The following is a 16,583-nucleotide window of genomic DNA, read 5'->3' on the forward strand; positions in this document are numbered from 1 at the left end:
CAGTGCAGTATTAGAGCTGGAGTCAATCGATTCAAAGCATCAGTGTTAATGCAGCCTATAGGTTGCAAGCACTGCTGTTTACAAACTTAAATGTTGTTATAGACAAAGAAAAATAGCCTTTTTTTACGTTTGTTTTCATGCTGCCAGCTGTAGTTAGAGCAGCGGTAGGGTGTCTGGGTTTGCATTCTCTGTCTTCTAACGTTTCTCTTCTAGAGGCTGGTTTGGGGCTCTTCAAGAACATGTACTGAGTTGTTCTTGATATTGCAAAGCCAGCTCATAAATGTTGTTTCATATGGAAATTAATAGTTGTTTTTCAAACCTTGCTTTAATTGCAAAGATCAAAACTTATGGTAAGATGAGCCTTTTGAGCTGAGGAGCTGCCATGCTTGGAAATGGTAAGCATTCCCTTTAGTACACGCTTCTCTGGAAGATAAGCAGCTCTCACAATATAGGTGGTTGATCGCGCCATGCTCAAACACATTTTGCAGAAAGCCTTTTTATCTGCTGCTGTGTTTTATCCTTGGGGTAGGGAGTGAGAGTCCTAACCCTTTTTTCCTTGGTAACAGCTCTGCTTGCTGCAGTGACACACGGTACCGTAGGTGCTTCTGTGCCATGGAAATGTCAGTCCTGGCTCAGAGCTGCCCTTCAGCATTTGCTCTGGGAAAGGGGCTGTTAGACTGGGTGTATTTGATATTTCTGCCTCAGCCTAGGGATTGGACTGGATACAGTTGAAAAAATTAGTGTGAGGTACAGACTGGTACAGATTGAGGGCTAAGAGAAAAATGGGCATTGAGCATGGGGATCATTAAGTGCTTCTCAGTGTTTGTGTCTGCACAGACTGAAGTGGAGCAGGGAGGAGACCAGGCAGACCTCGCGATCTTGGAGGTGTTTCAAGTGCTGCTGTACTAAATTAACTGAGACGATCCAAAGCATATATAAAGTATTTTTAAAAATCTTTATTTCTTGCTTTTATTCCATATTGATCATTCCTCTCTACAAACATGGTGTTTGGTGTCAATTAGTCAAATCCTGGCCTGTATTTCTGGTATATTTTTAGTTACTTCTGTGCATGGGAACTGGTAGTGGGTTGTCTGCTTGCCTGTGCCTATTCAGCCAGGCTGGTGATCGGTCAATTGTGACTTTCTATATTTGCTAAATCATATTCACAATACGGTTGTTGCTGCATAGAGAAATTTGAAGATATTAATATTACTGGATGGAGTAAAATACCAACTGAAGATTCACTAGTCAGCCCCATGGTTTTCAGTGACTCCGAGAAGAACCATGCGGCTCTGTCCCCTTGTGAGTTGGGTGTATCAACTCTAACATGCTGTTAATGCTGGGTCAGTCTTGGTCTGTTGTCTTCTCATTAAGATACTGAGATCTGACAGCTGGGTACTATAAGGTATTGACGCCCTCACATCATCAAGGCTCTGCTTGTGTGATCATCAAAGTGCTACAGAGGAAGTCTATTTAGTCTCTCTCTGGTCATGGTCATGGCGTGTGCCCCAGCTACCACGTGCCACACTCAGAGCACTGATTCAGGGTGGCATATTGAAGCACACAGCAAAGGTCTTTTATCTCAGAAAGAGCCATGTTCTTTATATGCTGGTCACAGTTTGTACATTGAAAAGCACGCTGAATGCTGCTCTTCCCTGAGATTTATTAGCATATGCCTGTTTCCTGAGCAACAGCCATCCCTTACCCACATCCCCTTACCTCTGGCATGACCTGGCAGTGGGGCTTACCTGAGTGCAAGTGACTCCCCAGCACTCTGTGTGGGATCAGGGTATTGAATCGGCTCCTCTCTGTAGGGGTGGCCAGATGCTCAGCTCCAGCCACCCCATCACCCCGTTACTGCTCTGCTCTTCCTGCAGAAGGGAGGAGCTGGGCTCAGCTCGTGGTCCACACAGTCACTGGTCACTGAAGTCAGACTGTTAAAGCAAATGGACGGGTTGTGCACAGGCGGATTGCTCAAAGCAGCAGCAGAGCTCTTTTCTGAGAGTAGCTAACATGCACCGTCATCCGCAGCCTGGCTGTTGTAACTGAAGTCTGAGAGCTGATTTGGGAAAAATATACACTTTTACATCCACCGTCTTCTCTACTCCAGCCATCACTACTTTATGCTAGAAAGCCAAAACCTCTAACTTTCTAGAAGCCTGACAAGACCTACAAGTGTTTCAAAAATATGAATAAAGGATTTATTCATAATGCTGAGTATGGTCCAAGCTTGTCAAAGGATATGCAATATGTCTGTTAAGTGAACTATACATAAAAAGCATAGAATCATAGGATCATTTAGGTTGGAAAGGACCTTTAAGATCGTTGAGTCCCGCCATTAACCTAGCACTGCCAAGTCCACCACCAACCCCTCTCCCTAAGTGCCACACCTACACATCTTTTAAACACCTCCAGGGATGGTGACTCCACCACTTCCCTGGGCAGCCTGTTCCAATGCTTGACAACAGTTTTGGTGAAGAAATTCTTCTTAATATCCAATCTAAACCTCCCCTGGTGCCATCTGAGGCCATTTCCTCTTGTGCTATCAACTGTTACCTGTGAGAAGAGACCAACACCCACCTCACTACAACCTCTTTTCAGGCAGTTGTAGAAAGCGGTAAGGTCTCCCCTGAACTTCCTTTTCTCCAGGTTAAATGCCCCCAGTTCCCTCAGCCGCTCCACATAAGACTTGTGCTCCAGACCCCTCACCAGCCCCTCAGTATCTTTCTTGTATTGAGGGGCCCAAAACCGAACACAGTATTCGAGGTGCAGCCTCACCAGTGCCAAATACAGGGGGACGATCTCTGCCCTAGTCCTGCTGGCCACACTATTTCTGACACAAGCCAGGCTGCCGTTGGCCACCTGGGCACACTGCCGGCTCACGTTCAGGTGGCTGTTGCCCAGCACCCCCAGGTCCTTTTCCACCGGCACCTTTCCAGCCACTCGGCCCCACGCCTGTAGCGCTGCACGGGGTTGTTGTGCCCCCAGTGCAGGGCCCAGCACTGAGCCTTGTTGAACCTCACACAGGTGGCCTCGGCCCATCGATCCAGCCTGTCCAGATCCCTCTGTAGAGCCTTCCTGCCCTCCAGCAGATCAACACTCCTGCCCAACGTGGTGGTGTCTGCAAACTTACTGAGGGTGCACTCGATCCCATCGTCCACATTGTTGATAAAGGTATTAAACAGAACTGGCTCCAGTACTGAGCCCTGGGGAACACCATTTGTGACCAGCCACCAGCTGGGTTTAAATCCATTCACCACAACGCTTTGGGCCCGGTCATCTGCCAGTTTTTTACCCATCCAAGCCATAAGCAGCCAGTTTCTCCAGGAATATTCCATGGGAAACGGTGTCAACGGCCTTACTAAGGTCCAGGTAGACAACATCCACAGCCTTTCCCTCATCCACTAAGCGGGTCACCTTGTCATAGAAGGAGATCACTTAGTCAAGGAGACCTGCCTTTCATAAACCCGTGCTGACTGGGCCTGGTCACCTGGTTGTCCTGTATGTGCCGTGTGAAGGCACTCGATGATCTGCTCCATAACCCTCCCCAGCATCGAGGTCAGACTGACAGGGCTGTAGTTCCCCAGATCCTCCTTCCAGCCCTTCTTGTAGATGGGCGTCACATTTGCTAACTTCCAGTCAGCTGGGACCTCCCTGGTTAGCCAGGACTGCTGGGAAATGATGGGAAGTGGCTTGGTGAGCACTTCTGCCACCTCCCTCCGCACCCTTGGGTGGATCCCATCCAGCCCCATAGACTTGTGTGTGACTAAGCGGTGTAGCAGGTCACTAACCAATTCCCCTTGGATTACTGGGGCTTCATTCTGCTCCCTGTCCCTGTCTTCTAGCTCAGGGGCTGGGGACCTGGAGAACAAATGGTCTTACTATTAAAGACTGAGGCAAAGAGGGCTCTAAGTACCTCTGCTTTTTCCTCATGTTCTACTATGTTTCCCCTTGCATCCAATAAAAGATGGAGATTCTCCTCAGCTCTTCTTTTGTTGTTAGTGTATTTATAGAAACATTTTTTATTGTCTTTTATGGCAGTAGCCAGATTAAGTTGTAGCTGAGCTTTGGCCCTTCTAATTTTCTCCCTGCATAACCTCACAACATCTTTGTAGTGCTCCAGAGTTGCCTGCCCCTTTTTCCAAAGGTCATAAACTCTCTTTTTTTTTCTGACTTCCAAAGCTCTCTGTTCAGCCAGACCAGTCTTCTTACCTGCTGGTTCATCTTTCAGCACATGGAGACGGCCTGCTCCTGTGCCTTTAAGATTTCCTTCTTGAAGACTGTCTAGCTTTCCTGGACTCCTTTGCCCTTCAGGACTGCCTCCCCAGGGACTCTGTCAACCAGGCTCCTAAACAGGCCAAAGGCTGCCCTCTGGAAGTCCAAGGTGGCAGTTCTGCTGACGCTTTCCTCATTCTCCAGGAATCAAAATCTCTATCACTGGGTGATTGCTATGCCCAAGACAGCTTCCAACCATCACCTCACCCACGAGTTCTTCTCTGTTCACTGTTAGCTCCCTCACCAGCTGTGTCAGGAAGTTCTCTCCCACGCACTCCAGGAACCTCATGGAGTATTTCCTCTCTGCTGTGGCGTATTTCGAGGGGACACCTGCTAAGTTGAAATCCACCACAAGAACAAGGGCTTGTGAGACTTTTCCCCACTGCTTATAGAATATTTCAGCTGCCTCTTCATCCTTGTTGGGTGGTCTATAAGTCTCCCACTATGCTATCTGCCTTGTTGGCCTTCCCCCTGATTCTTACCCATGAACACTCAACCCTACCATCACCACTGTTAAGCTCTAGACAGTGAAAACACTCCCTACCTAACATACGGGGCTACCCCAGCCCTCCTTCCCTGCCTATCCCTTCTGAAGAGTTTAGAGCCATCCGTTGCCGTACTCCAGTTGTGTGAGTCATCCTACCATGGTCCTGGGATGGCAACTATATCATCGTTTTCACACTGCACAAGGGCTTCCACCTCCTTCTTTTGTTGCCCATTGGTGTGGATGCACTTCAGCCGGGCTATTGATCCCACCACCTCTGTGGAGGGAGAAGCCCGAATTCCTACGTGACCGTTCTCTGGCACTTCCATGGTTTCTAACACATGGATAACCCTCGCGTCTTTGCAGTTGTGTGGCTCTCCATCCCCTGCCTCCACTGAGATACACGTAGCTGTAACAGCTATATGCCTTAATTGTTAAGCCCAAATACCCCTTCCCTCCACGGCTTGTCTGGACAAATACCTGCCATTTGACTGGGCGTAGCTGCCTCTGCTGTATGGTGCATTCATCACTCTCTCTTGATGTTTGGTTTTCCAAGACTAACGATATAACTTCTCTACTTGCCTTGTGATCAAAGCCTTTAGGCCAGTGAGACACCATTTCGGGCCCTTGGATTGCGTTCTTGTCATGCCGCTGGCCGGCTGTATGACAGCAGCATGTCCCTTACGTTCCCTGCTTGCTGGGCCTCACCACAGGGACTGCTCGCCTCGCTGAAGAGCAGACACCTGCAGTAAGGAGGCACCCAGCCCTGTGGTGCTGCAGCTGAGAAAAGGCAGCGTGGGGAGCGCCAGGGACCCTCTCATCCTTTCCTTCGCCATCATCCCATTGATTTTGTCAGAAGGGAAACACTGCATTAAGCTGTTTCTGGTTCAGTGAAGGGGCATTTGCTATCCAAAGACAGACTGTGAATTTTCTTTCCAATGCCTCGTTAACTCTCTCCCTGATTTACTCTATACACAATTATTCTGAAGTTCCTATACAATATACATCTTCCTTCTTTGGAGAGAAGCAAAAATGTTAACCCAGAGCAGTAGATGACCATGTGACCAAGCAGCCTAAGGTGCCCAGCATGAATGACACGTGCGTTGTGTGGTGGTGCTGATACTGCTGCAAGGCTGTGGGATATACCATGGACAGGAGCATTTGTACAGGTTTTCTCTTTCTCCCTTCTGCCTTATAGACTGCTCTTTCTGTTGCCTTCCCAGAATTTATCATTGCACCATTTTTCTGGAGAAAAATAGGGTTTCCCAGCCACTCCAGAATGGCGAAGTCCTTTTTAGCAGGACCCCAGTATGCACTCTGCCTTCCTGGGGAAATCCTTAGTGTTCAGACAGTCTCAGTCATGCTGAGGCTCCAAGAAGTCTGTACATGTACTCTGTAGTTGTTGAAATTCAAAGGAGACTGACACAATAAACCTGTGGGCATAGGGCAGGTACTCCTGTTGTAGTGGCCAGCAGGATGAGCTTACAAATACACCACTGCAACAGGTCCTAAGTGTTACTTAGCTACACCGTAGCTAGGGTGTGAATGGTTGAGAGTGGCATCAGGCACGTATAGACACAATCATCACTGTAGACAAGAGCCCCCTCACAGCCTCTAGCCATGTGGGTTGGTTGGGTTTTTTTGCTTTGGTTTACTTTTTCAATTGTTAGGGGTCCTTTTTTTCCTGGAATAGCCCCTCTATGGGACATGTAGCAAATAACCATTGTTGCTCAGTATAATTACTTAAACTCTCCAGGAGACTTATTTTAAGCAGTTTAAGTGCCGAGTTTAACCACCTTAAAAAACCTAAGGCTCTGTCCATCCTGGACTAGCTCTGAGGCCTCAGAATACTTTCTGTACTGAAGTATCTCTCTAAACAGATGCTCAAGGTTTTATTTCGAGGCTTTCCAAAGCAGGGCTGCACTGGCAGTACAAAAGCATCCTCCACTAACAATGTATCCCTGAGCCTTGTCTGCTGGATGAGGCAAAGACACCAGTAAGAAATTCCAGAGCATCAAATTTGTTTTTTGTGGTAGTAGACGTACCGTGTTCAAGCGATGAAATGATTCTGAGTGAAAGCTAATGAGAGCAAGGTCAGCCGAAGCATCTGCCAGACTAGCACCTTTTCACAGTGCTCATGGGGAGTAAGCAGTTATCAACACTTGCTGGGCTCAGCTGCAGCGGTGCCAAAGCTGTGGCCACGTTGGCAGACTGTGCTGCTTCCCTGGAGGGAGCTGACAGTTTGACTTGCTCTGTCCACAGCTCATCAGCGATGGCAGCGTGGTGTACGCAGAAGCCCTCTGGGACCATGTCACGATGGATGACCAAGAGCTGGGATTCAAGGCCGGCGATGTCATTGAAGTAATGGATGCCACCAACAAGGAGTGGTGGTGGGGGAGGATTCTGGACAGCGAAGGCTGGTTTCCAGCCAGCTTTGTACGGGTAAGAGCTTGATGTTTCTTTATGCCTCTCCATTAGCACCACGTTTTCCTTCTTTTTCTCCAGGTTTAGTGTTCTGTAATGACTCCCCAGCACTTTCACAGCTAGAGGTAGTTGGTTCAACGTGTCTTGTCACTATTCCTCTACACATGGCTATGGTACATCGGGCCCTCCCAGCTGATCTGCCAGCAGTAGGGAGAAGGCTCTCTTTACATGAGCAAATCAGTGCAAGGGTGGTTCAGTTCCAGGGTCTGGAGCTAAGCTGAGCTGCACCAGCTTGGGAGCTGCCCTGCATGGTGATTTGCAGCCTGTCGTGGTTTAACCCCAGCTGGCAACTAATCACCCCACAGTGGCTTGCTCGCTCCCGCCGGGTGGGATGGGGGAAAGAGAAGGGGAAAAGTGAGAAAACTTGTGGGTTGAGATAAAGACAGTTTAACAGGTAAAGCAAACCAAGGGATTCATTCCCCACTTCCCCCGGGCGGGCAGGTTCAGCCGTCCCCGGGACAGCCGGGCTCCGTCACATGTAACGGTGACTTGGGCAGACAAGCGCCATCGCGCCGAGTGTCCTCCCTTCCTCCTCCTGCTGCCCCAGCTCTGTGTGCTGAGCATGATGTCCTATGGGCTGGGGTCAGCTGGGGTCAGCTGTCCCGGCTGTGCCCCCTCCAACCCCTTGGGCACCCCCAGCCACTCGCTGCTGGGGTGGGGTGAGAGGCAGAAGAGGCCTTGGCTCTGGGTAAGTGCTGCTTAGAAGTAATGAAAACTTCCTTGTGTTATCAACCCTTTTTCAGCACAAATCCACACGCATCCCCATACCAGCTACCATGGAAAAAATTAACTATCCCTGCCAACACAGGCACAGCTCCTGCTTACCCATATTGGCTAGTTTGTGCCTAAGCACACAGCATCCCCTTGGAGAGCGAGCAACAGATAATCTCCTAGAGGAATCCCAGATGCAGCTGGCAGGTCTTCACTCTACTGTCCACACAGTATGGATGAGCACGGCACCAGATTTAGCTTTCTGGTGCTGGGTCCAGGGCAAGGCCGTGTCCCAAACTGTGCAACAATCCCACTCACACATATGCACCACCTTCGCGTAGTCCCGGTGTTTTAAAAACATCAGGCTGCTGGGCTACCACACAGCACTGTATTCCAGGCATTTAAAAATGGAGGAGAAACCCACAAAAAATGTCTTGGAGGTCAAGTGGGACAACTGATGAGGGGGAGATAGGAAACATCTGATGCCTTTGGGCCACGGCTCTCCCTTGGTGCCAGCTACAAAGACCATACAGAAATAGCTATATAGAACAGCCCGGACAGTCCCAGCTGTATGCTGCAGAGGTTGGATTAATTTCCAACAGAGCATTCTGAAACACATCTGCATTCCCTGTGCAAGTGGGGAGTAAAACAACTCTGGGCGCCTCTTTCCTGCTGTGAGGAGAATGGCTTTTTTCCTTTCTTTGGGCTGTGACTGTTGGTGTGGATGCCTGACTCTGCTTTCACCACTTCAGGGCAGGCTCCTGAGTACTGCAAAGGCAATTGGGTGCCCAAGGGCAGAGATTCTCAGCCCTTTACCTCTTCATACGGGTCACTTCAGCTCACAAGTGACCCAAAACCAGGTGAAGTGTAAAAGGTGATCCAAGGTGATCCGGAGTCTGTAGCAAAAGTCCTCGGAGAAGAGGGGCAGATAGTGCTGTAAAAGTTTTGAAATGCTTTGTTACAGTTGCAGGAGGCAGTCTCAGCTGGGTAACTACTAGAACCCGTGGATGTTTTAGCAAGTAAGATTACTAGGACCAAACTCTCAGCACTGGTGGGGAGGGAACTGCTTTTTCACAGTCAAAACTCAGGCCTTTTTTTCTTTCATGTTACTGATAAGTTGAATTGTCCTAGTTGCCAAAAACCTGTGATGATGTTTCAGGGGAAAGCAGACTAGTGCTAGCCATTAGAGATGCAGAGTGCCAAGTTCTTTTAGCAGAGTAATTACAACACTTATTCAAGAGTCTGAGTGAGGATTTCCTGCTAATTATCACCGGGTCTCAAGCTTACTGCTGGGAAGGCTGATATGTTTGGGGACTTGGATAAATCTGCAGGTCCCTCAGTTACTCCACACAAGTTTCAGGCCAAGGTCTGAGTTTAAAGCTAGCCATTGTTCTGCTCACAGCAAAGGAAAACCCAGACTGCACATCCTGAGGGCTTCACCAGCTGTAAACAGTGAGTAAATGTAATCTATGCCTGTGATGACAAGGGATGGGTATGCACTATTTTTTATATGTAGATATATCTGTATCAAGTGGTAAGTAAACCTGTCTAGAAGAAATCGCATCAAAAGCTGAAAGCAGCTCTGGGTCATTGTACTAAAACTGCCTACTCTTCTGAGTGTTCCTGCTTCAGTGTTTCTCACCTCTCTGTGCTGCGGTTGATCATTTGAGTTCTGTGCAAAATATTCCCAGGGGCACTCTGAGAGCTACAATGCTACGACATAAAAGAAAGCTCGTAAGTGAAGCGCACCAGTAATTGCCTGCTGTTAACTAAGGCACTTTGCTGCTGTTGACAGTTCGGGCTGCAGGACCGTGTGTCCGCCGCACGCCGGTGCCTTCTGCTGCTCAGGCTGTGCTGCCATCTGATGGGCACCGGGGAGGAACCGCGAGATCCACACCCAGCCCTGTAATGCAGTGCCATTCCTTACCACGTCATGTGCCCACTGGCATCGTATCTGCTTTTATATTCACAGTAAATTCTCTTTACATGATCTTGGGGAGCAGATACTGGGAGGCCATCTGTTATTTGCAGTATGAGAACAACAGTAAAGCTATATAAAAAAGCAACTATTTGCTGGTTTCCCCCTTCCCTCCCTAAGCGCCCCCTCACAAGTAGGTACTTGCAGAATTTCTGTCCTGGTTTTATTCTCCCTGGAGGACTCCACATCATTCCTGTGACTTCTGTCCACAAGAGATGCCTGCTTAAAACCACCCATGTCACAGAGTGGAAGCACCTGGCATGTGGCTTGAAAATACCCTCCCCAAACTGACTATCTGGCCTTAGCTTCCCCGAGGGGAAAGTATTTTCACAGGTAGTATACACATAGCAGCCCTCTTCACTCCTCGCCCTCGCTTAAGCTTTGTCTGCCATTCAGTCAACTGTCCCAGACTTCTTTTCCTTGGAAAAGTAGCAATACAAACGGTGAGCATCTTGTGTGTCTGGCACAGCTGCGAGTAAACCAGGATGAGCCTATGGAAGATTATCCCCTGAAGGTAGAGGGTGGCAAAGAGGACGACTCCAGCAGTGGCACCCGCCGCTTTGGGATGGGGCAGACCACCAAAGACCAAATGAGGACCAACGTCATTAATGAGATCATCAGCACAGAGAGAGACTACATCAAGCATCTGAAGGACATCTGTGAGGTAATGGGAAAAGGGGGAAGTGAATGTAAGAACTTGTTTGAAGGATGATAGAGGATGTCCCATTCTTGGCCAGAGAGTGACCCTAAGCAGGTAACTTTTCTTTTCTGAACATGAGGCTGTGTTTATTTCCACCAGAACCTGCTCTGCTAAATGGTGTTGCATGCTCAGAAAACAGAAGACAATTCATTACAGCAATATCCCAAATGCCTCTGTATTTGGAGCACCCTCTTGGGCTCTGATTAAATGGAATTAATTGGATTTCCCAAGCCAGAGAAAAGTAAATGTCTAGCATTCCTGTCCTCTTTAATATGTGTTCTGAGGTAATATAGTCAGCAACTCCAGCCTTCAGGCAAGTCATGCTCAGATCAAAACAACTGGGGGATGTTCAGCCAATTAGGTCTTTCACTTGCAAATATGCTGACTATTGTGACACCTCTTCTAAAAGAGACACACTGTCATCTACACTGGGGTAAATTACAGTAATTGATAAGAGTTTTGCAGGAACATAGTTCTTCACTGAAATGACACAAAAATGTAGTGCCTTCCAGGAGAGCCAGCTGGGGCAAAGCAGCACACACGTACCAACCTGGCCTTTTGTCCTGCCGTGTCCCCCCTGTCCTTTGTGCACCCAAACCAGATTTGCAGCTGGATTTAACTGGCCTAAATCTATCAGTGGATCCGTGCTGGGGTCAGAGCACCCCGTAGCCTGCAGACAGATAAAGGTGATTTTAATGGGAGAGAAAACAGCTCTGAGACTCCTTCGGGTGTGGATTACAGTATCCTTTAAGGCAGTGATGTAACTGTGGCTTGGTTTCTATTGGTACCAGCTTTTGGGTGACATTAGAGGAAATGATAGCTAAAGCACGATGCACCTATGCAGGAAGGGGGTACAGGAACCTGCTGTACAACTGACTATAGTCCACGGTGTTTTCTGTTGATACCTAAAGGCCACAGAGCAAACGCTCAGGAAGCTTTCCAATTTGGTTTCCTCCTAGGGTTACATTAAGCAATGCCGCAAGAGAGCTGACATGTTTACAGAGGAACAGCTGAAGACAATCTTTGGGAATATTGAGGACATCTACAGGTGCCAGAAGAAATTTGTTAAAGCACTAGAGAAGAAATTCAACAAAGACCACCCACATTTGAGTGAGGTTGGCTCATGCTTCTTGGAATATGTAAGTAAATTTGATTTCATGGGGAAGGGGCAGCTGAGCACGGATTAAGCTAGAGGATATAAAAACTGATCTGACAGAACTGAAGCTCAGTTTAAAAATACCCCCCCAACCAGATTAAATGCCACCACCCCACCCTGTTCAACCACTACCCACCTCCCAACAAAACACCCTCTAGCTCTTGTGGCTGTGGAAAGAACATTGTCACAGCGCCTCAGCTTCTGATCACTGTACTCCCTGCCAGACCACGCTACTTGAGGCAAAAATGTAGGAAGATTCCCAAATGTGGAGCTGGACCTTAGTTTACAGCTATGATATTTTCAGGTTGGTGTAGGATCAGCAACAGCTTACCCAGCCATTAAAAACACTCCGCTGAGCACAGGCCAGAATACATGGAAATGTCTCAGTCTCTCAGACAAGCGGCACGTGCTGTAACGTGTAATATACCCTGCCCATCCCCAACTTTAGGTCTTCAGGCTTCAAAGTGCGGGGAGGACACCAACCACCAACCAGCCCCATGTGATACACGAGTAGCATCTACACAGGGAACTCACACGCAGTGGTCTGAGCCAGGCCATCGCCCTAAAGAACACGGACAGTAAATCCCTTTGTTTCCCTTGCAGCAAACAGAGTTTCAGATATACTCTGAATACTGCAACAACCACCCCAATGCCTGCATGGAGCTGTCCCGCCTCACCAAGGTGAACAAGTATGTCTACTTCTTCGAAGCCTGCCGCCTGCTGCAGAAGATGATTGACATCTCTCTGGATGGGTTTCTGCTGACGCCGGTGCAGAAAATCTGCAAATATCCACTGCAACTGGCTGAACTGCTCAAATACACCAACCCCCAACACAGGTAGGTCAGCGTGGTGGGGAGGGAAGGAGCGAGACTGGTCTCATGGAAATGGACTAATGCAGAATCGTGTTGAGGGCAGCTTGCCCAGAGCGGCTGCTACCACAGTTCTTCTGTGCTACCCTGTAGAAACCAGGAAAAAACAGCGTTTTTCTATCAAATACATCATTTTCCACTACAGTAGCTCTGGGCTTTCCTGTCTGTTACAGATCTGGAGTTGCGAGGTCCACCTTATAATGGTCCTTTTCTATTTTATTTGACCCAGGTACCTGTGACACCAGCACATACATACTTCAGAGTTAAATGTTTCTGATGGTGATGTTGAAAACTTTGCCTCCAAAAGCACTGGTTGAACACACCCAAAAGTGTCCCTGTAACGACACCGCAGCACGCCGGGGCTGAGTGGCAGTCACGAGCTTTGCCCAGTGCTTCCCCAGTGGGAAGTCGTGGCGGGCAGCAGACCGGCCACGCACGCTCGGTGCCTCTTCAGCGCTCGCCCAGAAGCCTCCACATCCATTGCTCTGTTTCAGGGTGAAGGCACTGCCCTCAGTTCAAACAACTGTGTCACTTAATCAAGCATCTGAAATAATTAGCTACAGCAATAAAACATGAAAAATCTGTATTAAAGGAAGGCGTTGATATCGGTCCATTGTGGCTTGACTTAATTTTCCCTTCCTAATTAGGGCACTGCCATTTCTCAGAATGGTTTTAAGCGTGTTTTATTAAATCTGTAACAGTGATGTTCTGAAGCTTACCTCTTAGCAGAAAGCTCCTTAATGCAGTACACAGATGCTCTGAAAATTGTGTTAAGAGAAGTTTTGCAGAACAGCTCCTTCCCAGGTACTCCAAGCTCATCAGAAGTAGCTGGTGGCAGCAGACAGGGTGTAGGGGAGGGCAGATGAGCGTCTCTCCTACCCTATCAAATAAACCATTGGCTCCTATTTGAAATGAAGCCACTTACTGCTGAACTGCCTTACCCGTGCGTGACGGGATCAGTCCCCATATGAAAACAGTGGCATTATGAATATATTGTATTATGTTGTGGATTAAAAAAACGAGGCTTGGAAACTCCTGGAGATTCTTCCACCAACTCATGTTTATCCTTCTGTGGCTGAATTTGATTGCTTATTCCTTCCTTCCCTTCCACATATTGAGCCTGGATTTGTTACAAAACTGTACTCCGTGCCTCAATGCACGTGCCTCAGCACTGCACCTGAAAAGCTGCCCACAGAAACACGCACCGCCAGTATAAAGCAGCCGGGATAGCACTGCAAGTGGAACTGATGTTTTCTGCTCCCCAGCCCTAGGCCATGCTAGACTGCACTCCTCTGGGGGTTAAGTACAATAAGCACGTGTCACGTTGTCATGCCTAACACCTCTGCCCCACCCTAGGGATTTTAAAGATGTCGAAGCTGCCTTAAATGCCATGAAGAACGTTGCTCGGCTCATCAATGAGCGAAAGCGGCGGCTGGAGAACATTGACAAAATTGCTCAGTGGCAGAGTTCCATAGAAGACTGGGAGGTAAGAGACTTTCCTCATGAACTCAATGTTCTGTGTTGCCCCTCTTCGCCCTCTCCAACAGCTTCTGCCTACAGCGAGATCTTCGTAAGGATTGCTATCTAGCCCTACCTCAGTGCTGCTCCCCCTCTTTGTTTGGTTTTTGAGTTTTTATTTAAACAGAAGTGCTCTTTTAGTACAATGGCAAAGGTCTAGCACATAACCCAGCTTGACCAGCTGCCTTTGCATCTTCCTGGGACTTTTGCTTCCACATTTTCCTTGTAGAATAAAATTAGCATGGAGGTTAGTGAAATCCCATTATTTTCCTCTTGCCTCATTTTATCTTGAGTGATTTCAAACTCTCAGGATGACCTGAATTGCCCCTTAATGCTTAATAAACCACATTATTCTTGCAGAAAGCAAGCTCTGATATAGCGATACAGGAAGCCAAGGTTCCCTGTAGACTCATTAAATAAAAAAAAAATAATTGCTAAATAAAAGAAACAAACCTACTGATTTTCTAATTCCTAGACTCGATAAAAGCAGACTGGCTCCCTCCCCAAGGATGTCAGGCTAAGTTCTCAGCTCTCTGCTGATGTGCCTCCTTTAATGTCAGGGATGGATGAGCTGTCCTGAGCAGAAAAGGAGGTGTTTTTCTTTTTCATCTCACACACTATTGTTCATATCAACTTCAGTTCCCATTCCCTGGGTGCCAAGGGCACAGTGCCTCCCTGCTGTGACAAGGACTGTCGTCCAGCACAGAGGCTCCCCCTCATGCCCAGAAGAGTTTTGTCAGCAGGAATTCAGGCCCCACAGCCAAGCTGAGGTTCTCCTACGAGACTACAGGCTTATTTCTTCTCCCCTGTTTTCATGATGGCCAAGACCAACCTGTTCTTTGTGCTGTTCTCAGGGTGAAGATGTCCTAGTCAGAAGCTCAGAACTCATCTATTCTGGAGAATTAACCAAGATCTCCCACCCTCAAGCCAAGAGCCAACAGAGGATGTTCTTCCTCTTTGACCACCAGCTTGTCTGCTGCAAGAAGGTAACCTCACCAGCCAGGCACGAATGCGATCTATTACAATGCTGAAGAATTTAAGTGAACTCCCCCTCTACCCCTTTGTTTTCTTAATACCTGCTGGCATCATGTGCCTGTGGCACAGATATCTTTGTGTGCAGTCCTTGCAGTCTTTTCTCTGATATCCTGGTGTGGTCTGTGCACCTGACCACAGCAATAACCTACAGGAACTAACTATGGGCCGAATTCTTACAGGAAGAGAGGAAACCATTGCACTGCTTCTAGAGTGGGTTTATTTTATACAACTCAGATATGAGCAACTGTCACCCATTTTCTCTTTTTCAACTGCACTTTCATGTGAGATTTCTATCGTATTCAGAAGGTAACTGCAGCTTTGATGAAGAGCTGTGGGCCTTGACGGTCAATAAGACCATAATCAACATCATATTTAAGTCTTAAGTACAGCCCATGCTATTTTTCATGACCTAAGTAATAAAAGAAATCTTCTTTCACAGAGCAAATGAAAGTTACCTTCCACTGGAATTTCAGAATGGAACATGCCAATTTTTTTTTGCATAATCCAGGACATAGAGGTAGCTCCAGGTTACTTAGGCACGAGATCCTCACTGTGAGATCACTGCTCTCAAATTTACTTTTCACTGTCAACACAAAAACCAGAAGCTACAGAAAGTAATTAGGGTGGGGTTTTTTTTTTGTTCGTTTTTTGGGGTTTTTTTTTGTTTGTTTGTTTGTTTGTTTGGGTTTTTTTTGCTTTCTAACTGGGACTGTAGGATTCAAACCCAATTCTCTGACACAGGTTTAGTGAAGCTTTGGGATCACATGCAATAACACAAGCTTGCTTCTCACTCCGAGCTCTTCAGGGCAGCTGGTAGCCCACAGCGGCGGGTGCCAGCCAATCCTGACCCCACCACTCAGAGAAACCGTGCGACTCCCCTGAGCGCCAACGGTGTCAACAGGAGCTCAGCACTCTGCAATTCCACTGATTCAAATCAGTATCAGTTTTTTCTTACAGGACAGCAATGACCGACAAGATTAAATACTCCATCATATCAAAGCAAATGAATGTTTAAGGAAGGGACAGGACAGGAAACAGTAATGTCTGTATGAGTCTCTGTGATCTCTCTTACAGGACCTTCTGCGCCGGGACATCTTGTATTATAAGAGTCGGATCAACATGGATGATATGGAAATACTGGATGTAGAAGACGGGAAGGACAAGGACTTCAATATCAGTGTGAAAAATGCATTTAAATTGCACTGCCGAGACACTGAGGAAGTCCACATATTCTGTGCAAAAAAGCCTGAGCAGAAACAGCGTTGGCTAAAGGCATTTGAGAATGAAAGGAGACAGGTTCAGCTCGATCAGGAGACAGGTATGGAAAGAGCAGTGCTGTGAGACAGGGGGTTTTGGCCTTTCTGTTCGTTCTT

At 47.6% G+C, this 16,583-nt stretch overlaps 1 protein-coding gene across 2 annotated transcripts in view; it reads left to right on the forward strand.

Moving 5' to 3' along the window:
- ARHGEF4 (Rho guanine nucleotide exchange factor 4) overlaps positions 1-16,583 on the forward strand; it is a 221,864-nt gene that overhangs the window by 193,168 nt on the left and 12,113 nt on the right. For both annotated transcript variants that reach the window (XM_033001625.2, XM_033001626.2), the window contains 7 exons: positions 7,022-7,201; positions 10,402-10,596; positions 11,592-11,771; positions 12,392-12,624; positions 14,014-14,143; positions 15,030-15,161; positions 16,285-16,528. In XM_033001625.2, coding sequence (XP_032857516.2) covers positions 7,022-7,201; positions 10,402-10,596; positions 11,592-11,771; positions 12,392-12,624; positions 14,014-14,143; positions 15,030-15,161; positions 16,285-16,528 — 1,294 coding nt within the window. The remainder of the gene's footprint in view (positions 1-7,021; positions 7,202-10,401; positions 10,597-11,591; positions 11,772-12,391; positions 12,625-14,013; positions 14,144-15,029; positions 15,162-16,284; positions 16,529-16,583) is intronic.

This window comes from Tyto alba, unplaced genomic scaffold (genome assembly GCF_018691265.1).
Source record: "Tyto alba isolate M040663 unplaced genomic scaffold, T.alba_DEE_v4.0 Super-Scaffold_10, whole genome shotgun sequence".
Taxonomy (NCBI): Eukaryota; Metazoa; Chordata; class Aves; order Strigiformes; family Tytonidae; genus Tyto; species Tyto alba.